The sequence below is a fragment of the Microcaecilia unicolor genome, chromosome 8, assembly GCF_901765095.1.
Source record: "Microcaecilia unicolor chromosome 8, aMicUni1.1, whole genome shotgun sequence".
Taxonomy (NCBI): Eukaryota; Metazoa; Chordata; class Amphibia; order Gymnophiona; family Siphonopidae; genus Microcaecilia; species Microcaecilia unicolor.
Genome location: NC_044038.1, coordinates 54524835 through 54549246, shown reverse-complemented (window position 1 = coordinate 54549246; position 24412 = coordinate 54524835). Strand labels below are relative to the sequence as shown.

Genomic DNA, 24412 nt, shown 5'->3' with positions numbered 1-24412 from the left:
TATTTGACCCACTACAATGCCTGTGTTAAAGATAAGAAAAAAAATTCTCACCATTGTCTGGAAGACGGAGGCATGCTTCAGCCCTCCAGAATAATACAGTATTAGCATAGGCCTGTACCTAGCAGCAGCTCCATGCATTGCCAGGAAAAGAAGATCAACTCTTCCACAAGGAAAAACAAACAAAGAAAGATGGAAGATCCAAAAAAAACCAAGTCACAAGACGACCAAGGACGTTTAAAGTTTATTCTCCAGTGTAAAAACAAGATGTGTTGATATGAATGACCCAACACGGGCCATGTTTCGGCTTTGAAGCCTTCTGCAGGGGTCCTATTAGTGCAGCTAGCACGTGGAGAAAATTCTGATCCAAAAGCAAGCAGGATGCATTTTTGGCAAAAATTGCAAAGAGGGTAGCGTTTTAATGTACAGACTGTAAAAGCGCATGACGTAGCACAGACTGGGCTTTAAATGATAGTTGGTTTCTGGTGCGCTTTTACAGTCTGTAGACTCTGTTGGATCATTCATATCAACACATTGTTTTTACATTGGAGAATAAACGTTTAAATGTCCTTGGTTATCTTGTGACTTGGGTTTTTATTTTTTGGGGGGGGGGGGGGGGGGGAATCTTCCACCTTTCTTTGTTCAAGCAGCTCCATGTATGTCATACTTTATCCACTCCATGCAAATGCTATAACTCAAGAGCTATTCACACTTTCAGTCCTTGAGGGCCACCAATCAGTCAATTTTTAATGCATAAGCATGAGCAAGATTTGCATGTGATTAAGGTGACATGTATATACATCTCTCTCATACACATTCTTTTGGGTATCCTGGAAAAAAAAACACCATTGTTTCTCAAGAAGTGGGCGTGAATATCATTACTATAGCTTATCTCAGTGTTTATATAGTATTCATTGTGATTATACAGTATATAACTAAATACTGAACTGGCTATATCACTTCTGCTTTTACATATTCTAGTTTTTGTTTATGGATGGATTCTTGTTTTAACATGAGCATTCTACCTTGGAAGTCTCTCTTGGTAACTGTTCTTTATACTGTCTAGGGCAGTGGTTCCCAAACTTGTCCCTGGCTTCCCCCCCCCCCCCCATGTTTTCAAGATATCTACAACAAATATTGATGAGAGATGTGTGTGCACTGCCTCCATTGCATGCAAATTTTCTCTCATGTATAGTCATTGTGGATATCCTGAAAACCTGACTGGCTGGGAGACCTCAGCACAGATTTATGCATCACTCTGGCCTGGACAAAAAGGTACATCAAACTTTGCTGCTGCTGGAAATTTTTTCTGCTTGGTTAAAGACCACCACTCAGAAAGAGCAGCAGTACAGATAGTAATTTATATCATTGGTGATACTTGGATAGTATAAAGAAGAAACACCAGGGTGAAGGGGAAGGACTAAAGGAAAAGATGGTAATAAATATCAAAACACTACCTAACAGGAAAAAAAAAAAAGAGACGCACCAAAAGAAAAGGCAAGGTACAAACAGAAGAATGTTTACAAGCCATAAAAATGTTGTTACATAGGAAAAATGAAATGAGTGAAACCCCACTTCTGTACTGTTCAGGCTGATGTCAGTGAATGGAATGTGTGCCTACAGTAAGCAGCAATCGGACGCTGGAGAGGCAGCAGCAGGTTCCCACTGCATAGTCACTGATTTTTTGGGCTGCTACAGGCTGGCCAAGGTGCAGGTTTCAAGTAAGGAGGAAATGGTCCTCCTTAAAGGTATTAATCCGCAAACCTTTTCCGGAGACGGGAAGGCGGTAGAACTGGAGGACATGAATTGAGGTTGACGGGGGGCAGACTCAGGACTAATGTCAGGAAGTATTTTTTCACCGAGAGGGTGGTGGATATGTGGAATGCCCTCCTGTGGGAGGTGGTGGAATTGAAAACGGTAATGGAATTCAAACGTGTGGGATAAACACTAAGGAATCCTGTTTATAAGGAATGGATCCAAGGCATCTTAGCAGAGATTGGGTGGCGACACCGGTAATTGGAAACAAAACAGGAGCTGGGCAGACTTCTACGGTCTACGCCCTGATCGTGACTGAATAGATATGGATGGGCTGGAGTGTAAATTTTAAGGGGCTTCGATGTTAGCTTCAGAACTTAGTACAAGAACAGTACTGGGCAGACTTCTACGGTCTGTGCCCTGAGAAAGGAAAGGACAAATCAAACTCGGGTATACATATAAAGTATCACATACCATGTAAAATGAGTTTATCTTGTTGGGCAGACTGGATGGACCGTACAGGTCTTTATCTGCCGTCATTTATATGTTACTATGTTCATGCCTGAGCAGGATCACACTGCACCTATGTTCAAGTCTAAATGGTATAAAATTAGGTCACATGATGCTGTGAGCAGTTCCGGGTGTGTTTGGGGGCTGCTCTGGGATCTGCCAATAAATCGCTTTAATCTGTACCCTGGGACCATCTACTTAACAGCAACCTGGACACTAATAGCTTCTGGCACTTTATGGACAAGTATGTAGCCCGATGCAGCTCCTTGCTGGCACACAAGCAGCAGCGCAAAGCAAGGCTTGCATCAACAGAGCGCCAGCAAGATGGTGATATCTCCAGCCTGCAGATGACTTGTTTTACAGCGATGATTACAGAACTTACTGAGGCAGCACTGTGTGCACTAGACCCACAGTTTCAACAGCTTTAGGAGCAAATTGCCAATCTCTCAATTCACCTCTGATATATGTTGATGAACTGAACGTGAATGTCACATGTCCGACATTGAAGATATGGCAGAGACTCAGGTGAGAGAGTTGAAATGCCTAGCGGAACTTCTTGCAACTCAACAACAAAAACTTGATAATCTGGAAAAAGGTTGCAGAGAGACAACATACAATTTGTTGGGTTCCCTGAGACCGTCCCCGACCGGTCTCTGTGCCGGACATTGGAAATCTAGTTGCAGGTGACATTCCCTGAAGTGGATACAACTTTACCAGTTGGAGTGGGCATATCGTGTCAGGCCTGTTAATGCAAATGACACCAGGCCATGCGTTATAGTGGTTAAGTTCCATTCATACAGTTAAAAAGCGGATGTGCTCAGAGCATACAAGGGCTGTTGCGAACCCATATGTTACGACAACACTCCTATTAAACTGTTTCAAGACTACTCTGTGGATCTTACAAAGAAGTGTCAAGCCTTTGGCCCGGTATGCTCAAAACTCCTTCAACATAAATATCACTTTACACTTCAGTACCCAGCCACACGTAAAGTCTTTACAGATGGCCGTTGGGTGACATATTCTTCTCCAGATGGTGTAGCTGTGTAGCTTAACGAACCTGATCCAGTGTGAGCTATGTTTTCTTCAACTGTGTTTAATTTCCACAGACCCAAGATATTACATTAACTAATTTTGACAATGCAAGTCTTTAAAGGTGGTTTCATAGACAATGGTGGACCACATGAAGCTTTTATTACAACTTTCCACATTTATTCATGTCCCTATAGTGGTGTATATTCTGCATCTGTTTATCTAATCTGTATAACAAAGGGGGGGACAGCTCAGCTACCCTCACAAATGTGATGACTTGACTGTCTTCACAGCGTGGAGGATGTCATGCAGGGCCTACAAAATGTGGGGAAGATTATTCTTACATTGGTGTTTTGTTTTTTAATTGGTCTGGAAGGAGTTGGGGGGTTGGAATGTTTGTTCGTTTTATGAATAAGGTGGTATGTCTTGTTTTTAATGCCCCCCTTTTAGACCCCTTCTTGACTCCTCTGGGAGGCATCAGAAGGCGGAGTTCACACCTTATTCCCATGACCACAGCTTTCTGTCTAATAGGGTCTAAGGAGATCTTTGACCATTTATGTTCCCACCTATAAAGATCTATCTGAGTTAGTTCAGGGAGTGAGGATCTCTTGTGTATGGTTTTCTTTGTAGAATAAATGACAGATAAAGAATAAGTAGAAATAAAGACACAGTTGGTTTTCAGAGAGAAGGTTCAATTTATTCTTACCAAGATTAAATCTTCAACTTGGTACATTCATCATCAGACAGATTCTGGGTTCAATTGCACAGAGCTGTGCCTTCCGAGAAGAGTTGGAGAAATGTTCCAACTATCTGGCAAAATCTTCTCTCTTTTATAGGCACAGGTCTTTAATACAAGTCAATGGCAAGAGCCTTTTTTTCTTAATATTTCACAACCTCTGAATCATTTTTTTCCTTTTCCGGCAGATGCCCATCTGTACCTTCTTCTTTCCGGTTTTAGCTATTGCAAGATTTCCGCTATTGTCAATAACATGTTACAAAAATATCTGCACCTGTTTGTAACATTTCCGCTTTTGTCAACATCTTATTTTTCTCTTCGTGATAAAAATATCCTATTATTGACATCTCAGTTTCATATCTACTTTCATATGCTCTTATGATCTGAGTACCACAAACTTCATTTTAAAAACCAGATTTTATCCATTTTTGTCCATTATTCAATCATCATATGTGCTACATTCAATTTGTAAGTTGTACCAGGTTTCATTAGTGGGTTATCAGGCCTAGTCAGGGCTGCTCAGCTGGCCAAAGCCCAGTAACTTGGCCCGCCACCATTCCAGTGGATAGGCCTCAAGCTACAACACATATTAACAGTCTCTGCAAAGAAGCTCTGAAGGTCCGTCTCGTCTGTATGGGATGATCTGTTTCTCTTAAGAGCTGGACATGTGGTTAGGCTGGGTTATTCTATCCAGATTCTCAGCAAGGCTGGGCAGCTAGAGCTGACAGTAGACTGCATTGGACTTGCACACTTGTTCCACAATGACTTTTTTCTATGTATATAGGCTCCACCAGGATTGTATCATGGAATGTTTCTGGTGTGGCCTCTCCTGTCCAGCAGTTGAAATTGTGCTAGGCAGATATTGCTTGTCTCCAAGAGACCCACTTGATGGACCAGGAACATCGGAAATTGAGTAAGGTTTGGGTGAGGGAGACCTTGTACTCTTTCACCAACTGAAGGCATGGTGGGGTGGCAGTGTTGATCCGTAAAGGTTTGCATTGCCAGGCCTCCTTGCTTACAAAACACACAGATGGTAGATTCCTTTTTGTTTAAAATTACAACTCAGGATTGTGCACTTCATCTCCTTTTTTTCAAAAATTGGTTAAAGTGGTCCTGATAGATATGACTATTCTTCTTTGCATGGTTGATGATTTCAACCAGGTAGCTAATCCTCAGATGGATTGCTCTTCACCCTCAACATGTGTGGGACTAGAACCAACAAAGGGCATCTCCTACCTTTGCACTTCTTTAAACTTGAACCCCTGGAGATTACTTCACCCCACAGACTGGGACTACACCCATATATTTAGGGTACATGGCACCATATCTAAAATAGATATGGGGTCCCGCAGGGGTCTGTGCTGGGTCCGTTGCTTTTTAATGTATTTATAAATGACCTAGAGATGGGAATAACTAGTGAGGTAATTAAATTCGCCGATGACACAAAATTATTCAGGGTCGTCAAGTCGCAGGAGGAATGTGAACGATTACAGGAGGACCTTGCGAGACTGGGAGAATGGGCGTGCAAGTGGCAGATGAAGTTCAATGTTGACAAGTGCAAAGTGATGCATGTGGGTAAGAGGAACCCGAATTATAGCTACGTCTTGCAAGGTTCCGCGTTAGGAGTTACGGATCAAGAAAGGGATCTGGGTGTCGTCGTCGATGATACGCTGAAACCTTCTGCTCAGTGTGCTGCTGCGGCTAGGAAAGCGAATAGAATGTTGGGTGTTATTAGGAAGGGTATGGAGTCCAGGTGTGCGGATGTTATAATGCCGTTGTATCGCTCCATGGTGCGACCGCACCTGGAGTATTGTGTTCAGTACTGGTCTCCGTATCTCAAAAAAGATATAGTAGAATTGGAAAAGGTACAGCGAAGGGCGACGAAAATGATAGTGGGGATGGGACGACTTTCCTATGAAGAGAGGCTGAGAAGGCTAGGGCTTTTCAGCTTGGAGAAGAGACGGCTGAGGGGAGATATGATAGAAGTGTATAAAATAATGAGTGGAATGGATCAGGTGGATGTGAAGCGACTGTTCACGCTATCCAAAAATACTAGGACTAGAGGGCGTGAGTTGAAGCTACAGTGTGGTAAATTTAAAACGAATCGGAGAAAAGTTTTCTTCACCCAACGTGTAATTAGACTCTAGAATTCGTTGCCGGAGAACGTGGTACGGGCGGTTAGCTTGACGGAGTTTAAAAAGGGGTTAGATAGATTCCTAAAGGACAAGTCCATAGACCGCTATTAAATGGACTTGGAAAAATTCCGCATTTTTAGGTATAACTTGTCTGGAATGTTTTTACGTTTGGGGAGCGTGCCAGGTGCCCTTGACCTGGATTGGCCACTGTCGGTGACAGGATGCTGGGCTAGATGGACCTTTGGTCTTTCCCAGTATGGCACTACTTATGTACTTATGACTCTATCTTAATCTCACGAACACTGTTTTCCAAAGTGGAATCAGTGGATATAGGCCTTTTTCAATCTCTGACCACTCCATGCTTGCTATGGTTAGATGTTGACCTTAATCTCTCCAGTGGTACTCGCAATAGCTGGTGCTTCCCTGCTTATCTATTTCAGGACAAACATTTCCACAACTATCTGTTGAACAAATGTGAGGAATACACTACCTTCAATGTCCAACATGTCTCAAATCCCCGGTTGTATTGTAATGCTCTAAAAATGGTACTGTGTGGGGATATTATTTATTTCTTAAACTGGGGCCCAAGCCAGGCAAATTTCACAGGCCATTATGCATTTGGAAAAGTAGTATGTTAAGACTAAGTGTGCTTAACTAGCACAGCCTTCATTGGTCACTAAATACATTCTAATATCTACTCAAACAGCCCTAAACGCAATGCTCCATGAACACACAAAAAAAATGCTTTTTTTTCCCTTAAATATAATTTTTTTAGAGATATGGAGACCGACGGGAAATTGCTTGCACACATTATTAGAACTTGGCAAGGACCCTGTTATGTCTCTACCCTTAAGACTGCACGGAACCTTTCAGTCCACTGCATGCCAGACATAGCAAAAATCTTTTGTGATTCAGTCACACCTACAGCACTCCTGACTTGGGAGAGGGCCCTAATCAACTATTTGGAGGATTCAGGGATGCCTAGACTTAATTCAGAGATGTATATTAAGCTGTTAAAGCCCTTAAGAATTGTACAGCTCCCTGACCAGATGGCTACACATCTAAATTGTACAAACTCATGATGATACAGGCCTGTGGCCCTTGCTCTTGTATTATAATGCCTCCATCGGAGCAGGTGCTCTACCTTATGTCACCACAGTGCCCATAACGTTGATACCCAAGCCTGGTATACCTGCTGATCTTCCAGAATCCTATTGTCCTATATCCCTACTGAATGTTGATATCAAAGTATCGTCTTAGTTACTGGCAGATCGCCTGGCCATTTGTCTTCTAATGATTGTCTGCCCAAAACAGGTAGGGTTTGTCTCTGAGAGGAAGAAAAATCAAAACATTTCTGCTGTACCTAGTTTTTTATTTAAAAAAAATTCAGAAGTTTTAGATCTCTAAAGCCCACAATGGGGCTCATTTTCAAAGCACTTAGACTTACACAGTTCCATAGGTTACTATCAGGCTCATTTTCAAAGCACTTAGCCTCCCAAAGTTCCATAGAAACCTATGGAACTTAGCCTCCCAAAGTGCTTTGAAAATATGCCTCTAAGTAACTTTGTAAAGTTAAGTGCTTTGAAAATACACCTCTAAGGTCTCAACATGTATTTGGAAAAGCAGAAGTTCAAAATGAACTCTCTCCAAGCATTCTCCGTTAGACAAGGATTAGTTATGCTCATGGGACCCAAAGAATGCATATATCCTATCCATCCTGTTTACAACAATGAAAATGACTACCAATACAAAGTTCTACTTTCTGGTCAAACAGCAGCCTCCAGACTATTCAGAAAATGTCTGGTCATGACCCACTGTGGGAAGCAAAGGCTACTTGTGTTTCACTAACTACAAAGCCGGCTGATAAAAGTCAGCACCAGTAGGCACAGAACACAGCTGAAGAAGACAGTAAAGTTTCTACACTCCCTAAACTTCATCATCATCAGTGCATACATGGAGTTCTTAACCTTTTGGGGTTCCCACAGCTCATAAATGAAACCTTTGCACCCACTTCCTAAACTACATGTTCACTTGTGACTACTGAAAGCTATATATGCCACTGTTAGCCACTAACTATTAAAATGACAGTAGGTCACAGTTATACTACCAATAACTTTTTGCCTTCACCCTATATAGAACGTTTCAAATAAATTGCCTCAGATTTCAAGACCCTTCTGTAAACCCCATCTGACCTCTTTCCTACACCCCTGGTTAAGAACAGCTGCTCTCGAGAGGTCTTCCTTCCTCTTTAAAAAGCTTTTACCATACAGCATATGGCAAAATACCTGATTTTCAAGAGGAATTCTATAGCATAATCTGTCCTGGTACATGGGGGGTACACAGTGCTAACTGTGCATCTCGCACCATTTGCCCATCTATGAATGGCCAAATTCCAGAGGGCCCAGGTCATGCAGCCAGTGGCAAATATGTGTTACCATCATGAGCTAGATGATCCCAGTGCTACAATGGTGGAGATGGTCAACTGCACTCATTCAAGGACTGCTTTTTCAACCACAGCCTCAGATGGTGGTCCTCCATCACAAATGCTTCCAAGACTTGAAGAGGGAGGGGGGGGGGGGTGCATATCTTTTCCTTCCACATGGAAGGCAAGAAAGCTCCCTTGAACTAGACTTCCTGGAAACAAAACTGGTAGTCGTAAATGTCTTCTTTCATCTCTCCTCAGACTATCAAATGGCAATGTTCAACCTGCACAAATAGAGAGACACAAGCTCCTATTTCATCTGCAAGGAAGCACCAAAAACAGAGAGCAGGCTATGAGCCATATAACCTGCGATTATTCAGAATGGTATTACAGGTTTATTCAGTCAAGTGTTCAAACCTCACAAATGGCCTCGGCCAAGGGGAACAGTAGATTGTACCTGCATAAAATATGTAAACCGCTTTGGTTGTACCACCACAGAAAGGCTGTATTTCAAGTCCATGACCCTTACTTTCCCCCCCGCTCCACCACAGCATTGATGAATTCCAGCTTCTGCTTTAGATTTACTCACATGGAGGAGAATGCCAAACCACCTCTTTTGCTCTAGGACAAGCACTGTTTACCAGTTTGATACCTTCATGATGGATTGGGAAGGTGGTCTGCTTTGTATCCCACCCCCATCACCAATCCTGTTGATGCTATAAATGATTCTAAAAGTGAAACAGATCACCAAAATAATCTTTATAGCACCATTGTGATTTCATCCGGTTTGATTTTCTTGTCTGTGTAAGCAGGGATAGAGCTGCTGTGGAAACTCAACCAGTTTACCCTGTTGATTTCTTATTTCAGAATAGGCAGTATAGCACATTTTTAGTGAACTGTAAGCTCTTTGAGCAGGGACTGTCTTTCTTCTATGTTTGTGCAGCGCTGCATATGCCTTGTAGCGCTATAGAAATGCTAAATAGTAGTAGTAGTAAACAAACATTTCTGAACCATGAAGATTCTCCACCTGAAACTGCAGTGCTAATTCTGATAGCATGAATGTTTGAATGTCAACCGCTATGATCCCTTTGTCTGCTCCGTTAAATAAAGAGTTTCTTCTAGGAAAGCCTCTAGCAGGAGTGCTTATTGTTTTCAATGGTGCTTTTTGCTCTAGTGTACAGGGATTAATTTAAATCCCTTCCACTCTACTCAGAGATCACTGTTGCAGTATCTTTTTCCCCAGTTCTCATCTTACTTTAGTACCTCTTTGGGAAAAATCCAACTAAGCAGCATTATATCACACCACACTGGAGGAACAAGCTGTCTCTGTACACTTACTGAGATCTTTGTTCACATAGGGCTCTGAATATGAAACCTCCACTCAGGAAGCCCCTGTGAACTAAATATTCTCATGTCAACACACAAAGACTCATTTGAAGGCCCTCCACCCACACGCTCATGTCAAAGCGATGTTGCCCTCCTGGTGACTATTATGTCTGCAAGCAGAGTAACAGATAAAGACACCAACCATCCCTCCAGTTCATCCATAGCAAGTGCTTCTCAGAACACATTTCTGTCAAAAGTTGTTTCTGCTGTCCCAGTCCTTAAACATTTAGAAAAGGAAACAAGCATTGCAGATGTTGGATTGAAAATGAACTTTTTTTTTTAATACCTAAACTTATTTGTAAATCCATTCATGTTTTTTTGTATCTTTTGACCCAAAGAGATTGGGTGTGGCAGTAAAGAAAGCACACTTTGTTAAATTGGCTAGTAGCCTGCAGAGCATACTGGCACCAGCAAGCTGGTCTTGAGCTCCATGCCAGGAGTGCTCAGCTGCCCTTAGGTCCATTAGAGAAAAACTAGGCCATCACTTACTCCTTAATGTCTCTTTTCACATCTCACTACCACCTGGACAACTACTACTTATCATTTCTGTAGCGCTACAAGGCATATGCAGCGCTGCACCTTAGAGTGCATTTGGCAGGCGGTTTTACAAAGAAAGATTTTTCAATTCATAGTTATCTCCTCCTTCACTTCTTTCAAGATGAATCCTCAACTGTGGGATTCTCTATAAGTGTGGCTGATTCATGCTTCTTAATATGAAAAGCTCAAAGTTATTTACCTGTAACTAGGGATTCTCTAGAGCAGTGATGGGCAACCTTTTGAGCTTGGTGTGTCAAAATTCGCCAAAAAACCAAGCATAACTCGGGTGGTGTGTCACTTCGAGAAAAATCACTGCTACTAGGACCACCCCCCGGGCCCCCCCTACCCGAGATCGCTGCCCACCCGAGGTCGCTGGGCCCCCCCTCCACCCGCTACCGGGCCCAGAACTAACCTTAAAGCCTCCTTTCACGTCGCAGCAAGCAGCAGCAGGGCAGACCTCTCCTCCTTCCTTCTGTGCTCCGCCCTCGCGGACGTTACGTCAGGCGAGGGCGAGACACGGAAGGAAGGAGTGGCCTGCCCTGCTGCTGCTTGCTGCGACATGAAAGGAGGCTTTAAGGTTAGTTTCCGGGAGCGAGGGAGGGCGGACCACACTGCGGCGGCACCACGTGTCATTGAAAATGGCTACGTGTGTCAGTGCTGACACGCATGTCATAAGTTCGCCATCAGGGCTCTAGAGTATGGCCATCCCTATACAGGGAGTGGCTGTGTTTTTTTGCACGGCCACATTTTTCAGCTACTAGAGGGTTTAGGTGACCAGGCCCCATATCCTCCACACACCATCCCTGGTCTGACAAGATAAATCACTCAGAGATACAATGCCAATTCCAGGGAGCTGACTCCTATAAGCAAAAGTGAGCACTTATGGAAGGTGAGCTTTTGATTACTTGAAACAGGGTCTGTGCTGGAACAGTAACCTACAAGGATCCAGTTTAGGCGTTACCTATGGAAAACATCCATTACAGGCAAGCAAATTTGCTTTGTTACAACTGCATAATTCTGCTTTAATTCTCTATTGCTGTTGTCTTTGCCTTAGTCTAACATTTACCAACTCAGTCCACAACTATACCTAGGCAGCTGAGTTCTCAGAATTGCTCCAGTGGATCTGCATATAATCAAGGTAGGGGAGCACGGTTTAGTTCTTTTGGCTCTGTCTTCCTCCATCCTTCACACACACAAAAAAAATCATGGCCTTTGTACCTTTTCTGTGACAAATAAGAATAGACCAGCCACCCCACCACCCCACATAATGCACAAGGCAGCTAAAAAAAAAAAAAATCTTTAGTACACTCTCTTGAATTCCTTTCCCCTTCCAGTTAGTATGAGTTAAAACTGTAAACCTTGAGTATTGGGTCTGTCTTTATTTTTTTTTATTTTTTGTTACATTTGTACCCTGCGCTTCTCCGAGGACAAGCAGGCTGCTTGTTCTCACTGATGGGTGACGTCCACGGCAGCCCCTCCAATCCGGAATCTTCACTAGCAAAGCCTTTGCTAGCCCTCGCGCGCCGATGCGCAACACGCATGCGCGTCTGTCTTCCCGCCAAAAACCGGCTCGTGCCGGCCAGTCTTCCTTTGTCCGCGCTCGGTACGGTCGTGTTTCGCCGTTCGCGCCCCTAAAGTTGACCTCGCGCGTCTCCTTTTTTGGTTTCGCTACAAAAAAAAAAAGATTTGGAAGAGGACCTTTCCGGTCTTTTTCCCTTCCCGCTACTTCCAGTTTTTGCCCCGGTAAGTTTTCTTTCGTCTTCGGGGTAGGCCTTTTTTTTCAGGCCTCGGGTCGAATTTTTTCTTTCCCTCGTTTTTGGTGCCTACCGCAATTACGAGTTTCGATTTAGCCGGCGAGATTTTTCCACCCATGTCATCGAAGTCTCCCAGCGACTTCAAGAAGTGCACCCAGTGCGCCCGGGTAATCTCGCTCACTGACAGGCACGCGTCCTGTCTTCAGTGTCTGGGGGCTGGGCACCGCCCGCAGGCCTGTAGTCTCTGCGCCCTTTTACAAAAGCAGACTCAGGTAGAGAGATTGGCCCAGTGAAACGTTTTGTTCTCGGGCTCTTCGTCGGCGTCGGCACCGGGGGTATTGAGTGCATCGACGTCTCCAGCGTCCAGACCTTCATCCTCGGCCGCCAGTGCATCGAGGCATCGACCCTCTGCATCGGCGCTGAGACATCGGACGACTGTGTCGACGTCGGTGGTACCGGGACCTCGTCTGCTGATGTCGTCGGACGGTGGTGCTTCGTCTGGAGTGCAGGTGAGGGCTGTCCATTCCCCTGCTGGTGGCGGTGAGCCTTCGGGTGGGTCTCCCCCTACCCTGAGGGCTCCTGCGGTACAGCCCCCCCGAGACCGACCTTCTTCGGCCTCGGCCCAGAGGCAGCGACGGCTGGATTCTACGTCCTCCTCGTCGGTGCCGGGAAGCTCCGGTGACGTGCTTCGTCCCAAGAAGTCGAAGAAGCATCGACACCGGTCCCCTTCCCGTGTCGGCACCGAGAGCTCTGGGTCGCCGAGGGAGTCGGCACCCAGCAGGCATCGGCACCGAGAAGACCGCTCACCCTCTGTTCAGGAGGTGTCGATGCGCTCCACTCTGGACAGCCTGGAACAACCTCCACGCCCGGAACAGACTCTGACATCGACACCTGCATCGGCTTCCACGTCTTTCTCCACAGCCGCTCTGCACGAGAGTCTCCGGGACGTTCTCCCAGAGATTCTGGGAGAGCTGTTGCGCCCTGCCCCTCCGGTACTGGGGGTGCTTGCGCCTCCGGTACCGTCGAGTGAGGCGCCAGCTGGCCCCTTGCCCAGGGTGAGGTCTCCGACATCGGTGTCGCTTGCGGTACCGACTGCGGTCGCCTCCCAGGAAGGCTCCCCGACTACGTCGGCGGAGGGAGCTTCACCGGTGCAGGCGCGGGAGTCTACCACTCAACGCTCCCACCGTGGCCGGGGTTCCACGGAGTCAAGCCGGGCACGGCTTCAGACACAGGTTCATGAACTTGTGTCTGATACCGATGGTGAGGCCTCGTGGGAGGAAGAGGAGGACATCAGATATTTCTCTGACGAGGAGTCTGATGGTCTTCCCTCTGATCCCACTCCCTCTCCTGAAAGGCAGCTTTCTCCTCCCGAGAGTCTGTCTTTCGCTTCCTTTGTCCGGGAGATGTCTACGGCCATGCCCTTCCCGGTGGTTGTGGAGGACGAGCCCAGGGCTGAAATGTTTGAGCTCCTGGACTATCCTTCTCCACCTAAGGAAGCGTCCACAGTACCCATGCATCATGTCCTCAAAAAGACATTGCTGGCGAACTGGACCAAGCCATTAACTAACCCCCACATTCCCAAGAAGATCGAGTCCCAGTACCGGATCCATGGGGACCCAGAGCTGATGCGCACTCAGTTGCCTCATGACTCTGGAGTTGTGGATTTGGCCCTAAAGAAGGCTAAGAGTTCTAAGGAGCATGCTTCAGCGCCCCCGGGCAAAGACTCTAGAACCTTAGACTCCTTTGGGAGGAAGGCCTACCATTCCTCTATGCTCGTGGCCAAAGTTCAGTCGTACCAGCTCTACATGAGCATACACATGCGGAACAATGTGCGGCAGTTGGCGGGCTTGATGGACAAGCTCCCCCCTGAGCAAGCCAAGCCTTTTCAGGAGGTGGTCAGACAGCTGAAGGCGTGCAGAAAATTCCTGGCCAGAGGGGTGTATGACACCTTTGATGTTGCGTCCAGGGCCACTGCTCAAGGTGTGGTGATGCGCAGACTCTCATGGCTGCGTGCCTCCGACCTGGAGAATAGACTCCAGCAGCGGATTGCGGACTCACCTTGCCGTGCGGATAACATTTTTGGAGAGAAAGTCGAGCAGGTGGTAGAGCAGCTCCACCAGCGGGATACCGCTTTCGACAAGTTCTCCCGCCGGCAGCCTTCAGCTTCTACCTCTACAGGTAGACGATTTTTGGGGGGAAGGAGGACTGTTCCCTACTCTTCTGGTAAGCGTAGGTACAATCCTCCTTCTCGACAGCCTGCAGCCCAGGCTAAGCCCCAGCGCGCTCGCTCTCGTCAGCAGCGTGCGCCTCAGCAAGGCCCCTCGGCTCCCCAGCAAAAGCAAGGGACGAGCTTTTGACTGGCTCCAGCAGAGCATAGCCGACATCCAAGTGTCAGTGCCGGGCGACCTGCCAGTCGGAGGGAGGTTGAAAGCTTTTCATCAAAGGTGGCCTCTCATAACCTCCGATCAGTGGGTTCTCCAAATAGTCCGGCAAGGATACACCCTCAATTTGGCCTCAAAACCTCCAAATTGTCCACCGGGAGCTCAGTCTTACAGCTTCCAGCACAAGCAGGTACTTGCAGAGGAACTCTCCGCCCTTTTCAGCGCCAATGCGGTCGAGCCCGTGCCATCCAGGCAAGAAGGGCTGGGATTCTATTCCAGGTACTTCCTTGTGGAAAAGAAAACAGGGGGGATGCGTCCCATCCTAGACCTAAGGGCCCTGAACAAATATCTGGTCAAAGAAAAGTTCAGGATGCTTTCCCTGGGCACCCTTCTCCCCATGATTCAGGAAAACGATTGGCTATGCTCTCTGGACTTGAAGGACGCCTACACACACATCCCGATACTGCCAGCTCACAGACAGTATCTGCGATTTCAGCTGGGCACACGTCACTTCCAGTACTGTGTGCTACCCTTTGGGCTCGCCTCTGCGCCCAGAGTGTTCACGAAGTGCTTGGCTGTAGTAGCAGCGGCGCTTCGCAGACTGGGGGTACACGTGTTCCCGTATCTCGACGATTGGCTGATGAAGAACACATCCGAGGCAGGAGCTCTACAGTCCATGCAGATGACTATTCGCCTCCTGGAGCTACTGGGGTTTGTGATAAATTATCCAAAGTCCCATCTTCTCCCAGTGCAGAAACTCGAATTCATAGGAGCTCTGCTGGATTCTCGGACGGCTCGCGCCTATCTCCCAGAGACGAGAGCCAACAACTTGTTGTCCCTCGTCTCGCGGGTGCGAGCGTCCAAGCAGATCACAGCTTGGCAGATGTTGAGATTGCTGGGCCACATGGCCTCCACAGTTCATGTGACTCCCATGGCCCGCCTTCACATGAGATCTGCCCAATGGACCCTAGCTTCCCAGTGGTTTCAGGCTGCTGGGGATCTAGAAGACGTGATCCACCTGTCCACGAGTTTTCTCAAATCCCTGTATTGGTGGAGGATTTGGTCCAATTTGACTCTCGGACGTCCTTTCCAAATTCCTCAGCCACAAAAAGTTCTGACCACGGATGCGTCTCTCCTGGGGTGGGGAGCTCATGTCGATGGGCTTCACACCCAAGAAAGCTGGTCCCTCCAGGAACGCGATCTGCAGATCAATCTTCTGGAGTTACGAGCGGTCTGGAACGCTCTGAAGGCTTTCAGAGATCGGCTGTCCCACCAAATTATCCAAATTCAGACAGACAACCAGGTTGCCATGTACTACATCAACAAGCAGGGGGGCACCGGATCTCGCCCCCCTGTGTCAGGAAGCCGTCAGCATGTGGTTCTGGGCTCGCCGTCACGGCATGGTGCTCCAAGCCACATATCTGGCAGGCATAAACAACAGTCTGGCCGACAGGTTGAGCAGGATTATGCAACCTCACGAGTGGTCGCTCAATTCCCGTGTAGTGCGACAGATCTTCCAGGTGTGGGGCACCCCCTTGGTAGATCTCTTCGCATCTCGAGCCAACCACAAAGTCCCTCAGTTCTGTTCCAGGCTTCAGGCCCACGGCAGACTGGCATCGGATGCCTTCCTCCTGGACTGGGGGGAGGGTCTGCTGTATGCTTATCCTCCCATACATCTGGTGGGGAAGACTTTGTTGAAACTCAAGCAAGACCAAGGCACCATGATTCTGATTGCTCCTTTTTGGCCGCGTCAGATCTGGTTCCCTCTTCTTCTGGAGTTGTCCTCCGAAGAACCGTGGAGATTGGAGTGTTTTCCGACCCTCATCACACAGGACGAAGAGGCGCTTCTGCATCCCAACCTCCGGTCCCTGGCTCTCACGGCCTGGATGTTGAGAGCGTAGACTTTGCCTCTTTGGGTCTGTCCGAGGGTGTCTCCCGCATCTTGCTTGCTTCCAGGAAAGATTCCACTAAGAAGAGTTACTTCTTTCTATGGAGGAGGTTTGCCGTTTGGTGTGACAGCAAGGCCCTAGATCCTCGCTCTTGTCCTACACAGACCCTGCTTGAATACCTTCTGCACTTGTCTGAGTCTGGTCTCAAGACCAACTCTGTAAGGGTTCACCTTAGTGCGATCAGTGCATACCATTACCGTGTGGAAGGTAAGCCGATCTCGGGACAGCCTTTAGTTGTTCGCTTCATGAGAGGTTTACTTTTGTCAAAGGCCCCTGTCAAGCCTCCTACAGTGTCATGGGATCTCAATGTCGTTCTCACCCAGCTGATGAAACCTCCTTTTGAGCCACTGAATTCCTGCCATCTGAAGTACTTGACCTGGAAGGTCATTTTCTTGGTAGCAGTTACTTCAGCTCGTAGAGTCAGTGAGCTCCAGGCCCTGGTAGCCCAGGCCCCTTACACCAAATTTCATCATAACAGAGTAGTCCTCCGCACTCACCCTAAGTTCTTGCCAAAGGTTGTGTCGGAGTTCCATCTGAACCAGTCAATTGTCTTGCCAACATTCTTTCCCCGTCCTCATTCCTGCCCTGCTGAACGTCAGCTGCACACATTGGACTGCAAGAGAGCATTGGCCTTCTATCTGGAGCGGACACAGCCCAACAGACAGTCCGCCCAATTGTTTGTTTCTTTTGATCCCAACAGGAGGGGAGTGGCTGTGGGGAAACGCACCATATCCAATTGGCTAGCAGATTGCATTTCCTTCACTTACGCCCAGGCTGGGCTGGCTCTTGAGGGTCATGTCACGGCTCATAATGTTAGAGCCATGGCAGCGTCGGTAGCCCACTTGAAGTCAGCCACTATTGAAGAGATTTGCAAAGCTGCTACGTGGTCATCTGTCCACACATTCACATCTCATTACTGCCTGCAGCAGGATACCCGACGTGACAGTCGGTTCAGGCAGTCAGTGCTTCAGAATCTGTTCGGGGTTTAGAATCCAACTCCACCCCCCTAGGCCCAGGTTTTATTCTGTTCCAGGCTACACTCTCAGTTAGTTGGATAAGTTGTTAGGTCAATCTCAGTTATGTCCTCGCCGTTGCGAGGCCCAATTGACCATGGTTGTTGTTTTGAGTGAGCCTGGGGGCTAGGGATACCCCATCAGTGAGAACAAGCAGCCTGCTTGTCCTCGGAGAAAGCGAATGCTACATACCTGTAGAGGGTATTCTCCGAGGACAGCAGGCTGATTGTTCTCACAAACCTGCCCGCCTCCCCTTTGGAGTTGTGTCTTCCCTTCTCTTTGTCTTGCTACATATGAGACTGGCCGGCACGAGCCGGTTTCGGGCGGGAAGTCGGCCGCGCATGCGCGGTGCGCATCGGCACGCGAGGGCTAGCAAAGACTTTGCTAGTGAAGATTCCGGATTGGAGGGGCTGCCGTGGACGTCACCCATCAGTGAGAACAATCAGCCTGCTGTCCTCGGAGAATACCCTCTACAGGTATGTAGCATTCGCTTTTCCCACTCATGGCAGGCTCAATGCAGCTTACATTTGTACCTGGGGCAATGGAGGATTAAGTGACTTGCTTAGTCACAAGGAGCTGCCCGTGCCTGAAGTGGGAATCGAACTCAGTTCCCCAGGACCAGAGTCCACCACCCTAACCACTAGGCCACTCCTTTAAACTTGGATAGCTCAGGAGCGATGGCCCTGGATCCCTATAACTATGAAGACTGGCCTGCTAATTTTCCTTAAATATTAGGGCATTTACTTAACCAAGAGAGTGTCTGATGTGTACTTTGCTAATATATATTTTTTTTTTTTTTTTGGAAAATCAATAAAAAGATTTTGAAAGTGTCAAATATGACAATACAGAAATAAAATTTAATTAGGTAAATATTAATATTAATTTGATTAAAAAGTCAGCAGATGTGCTCCAACTTTGGTCTGCTCTATCTTTAACTCTGCAGGGGTGTATAGCATTGTATAAGATGGTACTTTTTCCATGGTGGCTATATGTCCTGCAGACCTTTCCAATGTATGTTACCAACAAGGGAGATGTTGATTTTTTTCCGAGGATTTTAAAAAAGTTGCTCTGGAATAATAAAAAAAAAGCCCAGGGCCACCTTGTCTTAACTCTCCCTACCTGTAGGAAGAGAGGGACTAGCCTTACCAGACCTACACAGATATAATGTGGCATGTATTATGAGACATGTAGTTGATTGGATCAAGGCTACAACCTACTATAACACCTACACATTTGGAATGAGAACTCATTGCACCTGTACATGTATTGTATTATCTCCATGCCAAGCTGCCACACCAAATAATAGCGGCTATTGAAATCCATGAGACAGGGATAGCACTGGATAGGTAAGCAAACGAAGGTATCTCCAAGAACGTTACTTCCCCACTAAAGTGTATTTAAAGCGCTGGGAATCTCATGGATTATTATATGTGCATGATGTGGTGACAACTGCAGAGACAATGCAATCTTTTCAGACATTCCGGGAATCCGGGAGGCTATTGCCATGGGACTGGTATGCATACTTACAAGTGAAACATTACGTGGACATTTTCCAGCTTACTTTCGAAAGAGATCGCCGGCCATCTTCTGACACAAATCGGGAGATGGGTGGCAATCTCCTGAACCCGGCCAAATCGGTATCATCGAAAGCCAATTTTGGCCGGCTTCAACTGCGTTCCGTCGCAGGGCCGGCGAAAGTTCAAGGGGGCATGTTGGCATGGTAGCAAAGGCGGGACGGGGGCATGCGTTGAGATGACCGGCTTCACCCGATAATGGAAGGAAGAAAGCCGGCCTTGACAAGCATTTCGCCGGCTTCACTTGGCCCCTTTTTTTTCAGGTCCAAGTCCCAAAAAAGTGCCCAAACTGACCAGATGACCACCGGAGGGAATCGAGGATCACCTCCCCTGACTCCCCCAGAGGTCACCAACCCCCTCCCACCCTCAAAAAAACAAACTTTAAAATTTTTTTTGCCAGCTTCAGGTCCATCGCAGCAGTATACAGGTCCCTGGAGCAGTTTTAGTGGGTGCACTGCACTTCAGGCAGGCAGACTCAGGCCCATCCCCCCCTACCTGTTCCACTTGTGGTGGAAAATGGGAGCCCTTCAAAACCCACCCGAAACCCACTGTACCCACAATCTAGGTGCCCCCCTTCACCCCTTAGGGCTATGGTAGTGGTGTACAGTTGTGGGGAGTGGGTTTTGGGGGGGGGGGGGCTCAGCACCCAAGGTAAGGGAGCTATGCACTTGGGAGCTATTTTAATTTTTTTAAAACCTTTTTAGAAGTGCCCCCTAGGGTGCCCGGTTGGTGTCCTAGCATGCGAGGGGGACCAGTGCACTACGAATCCTGGCCCCTCCCAAGACCAAATGCCTTGGATTTGGTCGGCTTTGGTATCCATTATGGGCAAAACCCGATGCCAGCCATCTCAAACCCGGCATTCTCTGACATTTGGGCAGCCCCAACCATATTATCGAAAAAAAAAAAAAAGATGTCTGGCCATCTTTTTCGAAAATACGGTTGGCTCCGTCCACTTGCGGAGCCGGCCATGGAGATGGCCAGTGCCGTTTGATTATGCCCCTCCACAGGAGAAAGTGGACATGGTGACAGAAACTCTTATTGTGACTAGACAGACCAAAGCTAGTCTCTCATTTTATCAGGTTAGCCTGCAGAACTGTCTGGCCCATGGACTATGCACAGCAGGCTTCTACTTGGAATAAGGATTTGCAAGCCAGGGGACCAAGTGACTAGATATGATATGTCTTCTGATGAAGAACATTAAAAAGTTCACCTGTTCCAACATCATTACAAGAGCAGCAGTGCAAGTTGCTGCTGTGCCTCTACTTTTCTGCCCACCAAGCTTGTCTGGCAAAAATTACAGACTGTGCGGCCTGCCCTAATTGCCAAACTTCACCAGCAACTTTGGTACATATGTTCTGGGCATGTGAGTGGATCCAATCGTTTTGGACAACGATGTTGAACTATTACTATATGATCCTGGGAAAAAAGGATACCACTTCAGGCAAGTCATGTTGTTCTCCAATTTTTACTTCTCTTGGGATCAGGAAAAGGCCTTAATGTTACATAAATCTTTCCTACTGGGGAGGACATGTATGTTGGTTTGTTGGTGATCTGCCAATTCTCCCTCTGTTACTGCTTGGCGTAATTAACTCTCTCTCTCTTGATGAAGATGGAATTGACTGGATGCAAAAAGGGAAGCACCTGTGAGTGGAGATTTTTTCAGTAAATCTGGTCCCCAATATGGGATAGGTTACCAAGAGCGCGTAGTTACCCTTTGAACTTGACTTGGAATTTGCTTGCTGGCGAGGTGGTTTTGTAGGGATCAAGTGGGCTGGAATCGCCAAGAAGGAACCACATATGCGATCTCAAGCCTACCAGACTATACAACAAAAAGTAGGTGAAGTTTAAGCAAGTGAAAGTGGGAAGAAAAAGGGAAGTGGTATTACATGAAAAATATCACAAGGTCTGTACGATCGGTGCAGAGCTAATCGGATTCTTTTGTTGCTGTTCCATCACTGTTTACACCTGTGGTTTATAATAAAGATAAATATATATATATATTTTTTTTTAAACCTATAACCCTTTTAAAATATTTGATGGCTTTCTAAAGTACCTTCTATGTTGCTGTCTGGTTGGCAGTTGTATGTGTGTTACCACTTTGATAGCCTTCATCAAATGCAAATCCTAGGAAATAAAACCTCATTTCTTCCACGGAATACCATCTATTTACCTTACTTTATGTATGAGAGACTACAGAAAATAAGGTGCTCTTCTGAAAGCTCAAACCTAAGACTATAAAGTATCACAATCCAGATAAAAATGAGACCCCTGGCCCCAAGGTGGAGTATCTAGATAAGGGCAAAATATTAACATGTCTGTTCTGGAGCTTCTGCTGTTACATTATGCCCTCATGTACAGGTGGGGAAAGCAGTCACAATATCCTATCAAATGAGGTAAACTGTGCCATTTGCGTAATTCTCATCCTACTTTGTATGCAACAGCCAGAGTCACAAACTGAATAGTTAAATCCACACTCAGGCAGCAACCATAATCACTGCAGCTAGAAGGCTGGGAAGTAACAAATAATCTGGTCTGTAATCCAAGACCTCTTCCCCTCTCTTACTGTAGAAGTTGGAGAATTATTGCCAGTACCAATATTAACTACTTCTGGTTTCTGTCCCTTGGATCTGCTATCCTGGTCCCTTCCTCTTCAGAGAAGTTCCATCTTGAATTCACCAAAGCTGGGCATGGCAGGTGTAGGGTCTGGCATGTTACCATATGGGATACAGTTCTGATTTAGTGATGGTTGGCTGTGTCCAAGAGCAGGCACCTGGCTGTGGCTCAGGGTAGAGCTGAGCTGCTGAAGTGTCATGAGCACCTCCTGCTGGAAGCGCTGTTGCTGCTCCTGCTGACGCTCCATACAGGACTGCCTCTCTGCAATGGCATTCAGTGCCTGTGTCAACTTCTGCACACCTGAGTGCACTGCATCCAGCTTCTCTGTGAGCACCTGTGAACCGATACCTGTGGAATGGGGGGATGCCAAGACCTGCCCATTCCATAAAGGGCTTGAATTATTATGGGCACAGGAAAAGGTTGCTGCTTCAGTCTGAGTACTGGCATCCTTCACCTTTTAAAATTAAGAGAGAGAGAGAGAGAGATTACTCTTGGAAAAACAGAGCTAGGCTTCACATCCTCTCTATTCTAAAATCATAAATGCTAAAAGGTAGCACTGCAAGCCTCATTATCACTTACATCATATAATTTAAGGAACAAAGGTCCACTCAATACTACACACTGACTATGGCAAACTTACATAAACAGAAAACACCAGCTTTAACTTCTGTTCCTACACAAGCTAGGTCACAAAACAGCTATGGAAGCAAAGGTGGCTTGACTAGAATAACATGTGAAGGGTTAACAGCAGGGGGATCACTATCTTGTCAACTGGCTATACAAGCATAAGCACCAGGACTATAGGGGAAAAAAAAAACCAAAACACCACAAAACCACTTCTAAAGTACCCGTTACACTTACATATGTGTTAAGGATGCGGGATGTGGGTAGGGCAGTCTGAGTTATCCTTGGAGGCTGGCCAGAGGACTGAACTTCTACCAGGAATGGCAGCACAGCCGCAGAGCTAGATACAGAATGTCCATTCTGAATATTTACCTGAGAGGGGGGAGGGGGAGAAAATAAGAGAAATAATTTTATTTAAACATGAGACTAACTTGCACTTACAGAGCTGCTTTCATCTAAAAAAAAAAAACTGTTGCTTTAAAGCTGCTGCTGACAGAGGACCTGCTGGCACACAGAGAAAATAGTGTGAGGAAAACTATCATCCATTAGAAGGGACCTAGTACTTTATGCAGTATTACAACAGTGGAGATGATTTAAAAAAAAAAAACAAATCTCATCTCAGGATATCACCCAACTCCTAGCACCACATTCTAACAGTTAGATCACACCACCTCTATACCTTAACAGAAATCACACTTTTGGATTTATAATCAAGTACAGCCTCAAAGCACATTTAACAATCTAAGAAAATCACATCATTTCTAACTAGAGGTGGCAATATGGAACCAAAGTTACCTCCTGAGGTCTAGCAATCTGAATTCTAGGCTTCTATACTCATCTCTGGACTGTATAAAAACACAAGCCTCACAGTAAGCGAGCTGAGCTCTCTCCTGTGCAACAACATGAACAGATGATGCACCTTTAAATATAATTGCTCAGTATTACACGATACCCTTTTCTCCTTCAACAATCGGGGAGAATACAGTCACACTAACGGGCAACATCAGCTTGACTGCTCCAGTGGTGATGCTTGCCAATAGCTCAGGAAGAAGTTTCCCTGACTATGCCTGAGAATTTCATTGCCAAGTTCCATCCCCCTGCTTTGTTTCACCTTAACGCGCCAATGGATGGCAACGTGTTCTTCTGCTCCTGCTTTCAGTAGCTACGCTGGTAATAACAAATAAACCAAAACTAACCTGTCACATTAAAAAAAAAAAAAAAAAAGCAGAGAGCCCAACATCACCGATTACAGATGGATGACAATGGAACCCCACCAGAGCCTTCTCAGGTACACATCGGCTCCCAACCACATCCTCTCCTCTCCAACAGGCCCCCACGAGGATAAACTTTTGCTAACACCACACTGGCACTTTTTAATGCTGGTACCCAGATAACCAGCTGGCCAAGAAGGACCACATAAAATGTGGTTTTAACTATGTCTGTTTAGTTATTCAGATACTGCCGCTGAATTTTGGCGCACCTAGGTGACTTCAAGGAGCTGCCCATACCTGGATAAGGGCCCCATAAGGTTTCCCTATCCCCTGCCTGTTCCCCCAACCCCTTCCAACAGTCATAACAGTCTGATCACTAAAAACCAACCTGTTCAAAAAGGCATACCACAATGATCTAGCCTAAATTCCAGATAATGAAACTTATACCAGAACTGGACAAAACTGAACCCTCAATTCTTGATTGCTTAATTTACTCTGTCACCATTGAACTTTAACGCAATACCACTTTATTTCTCATTCCGGAAATGAACTCTCTATACCTGACTGCTTAAAGTACTCTGTCACTTATGAACTTTAATGCAATACCACTCTGTATTTCTCATTCTGATAATGGCGATCGCCACTACGGCATAATGTAAGCCACATTGAGCCTGCAAATAGGTGGGAAAATGTGGGATACAAATGCACCAAACAAATAAATAAATACACAGAACTGGCATCCTGATGGGACATGGACACAGCCACATTTCAACCCTAACTGTACCA

The 24412-nt window shown here is 46.4% G+C and overlaps 1 protein-coding gene across 8 annotated transcripts in view; it reads right to left on the bottom strand.

Moving 5' to 3' along the window:
* Positions 1-20624: 20624 nt before the first annotated feature.
* Positions 20625-24412, bottom strand: part of LOC115475826 — a 36933-nt gene continuing 33145 nt past the window's right edge. For all 8 annotated transcript variants that reach the window (XM_030211843.1, XM_030211846.1, XM_030211844.1 and 5 more), the window contains 2 exons: positions 22653-22787; positions 20625-22245 (listed from right to left, as the gene is read on the bottom strand). In XM_030211843.1, coding sequence (XP_030067703.1) covers positions 21829-22245; positions 22653-22787 — 552 coding nt within the window. In that variant the 3' untranslated portion in view covers positions 20625-21828. The remainder of the gene's footprint in view (positions 22246-22652; positions 22788-24412) is intronic.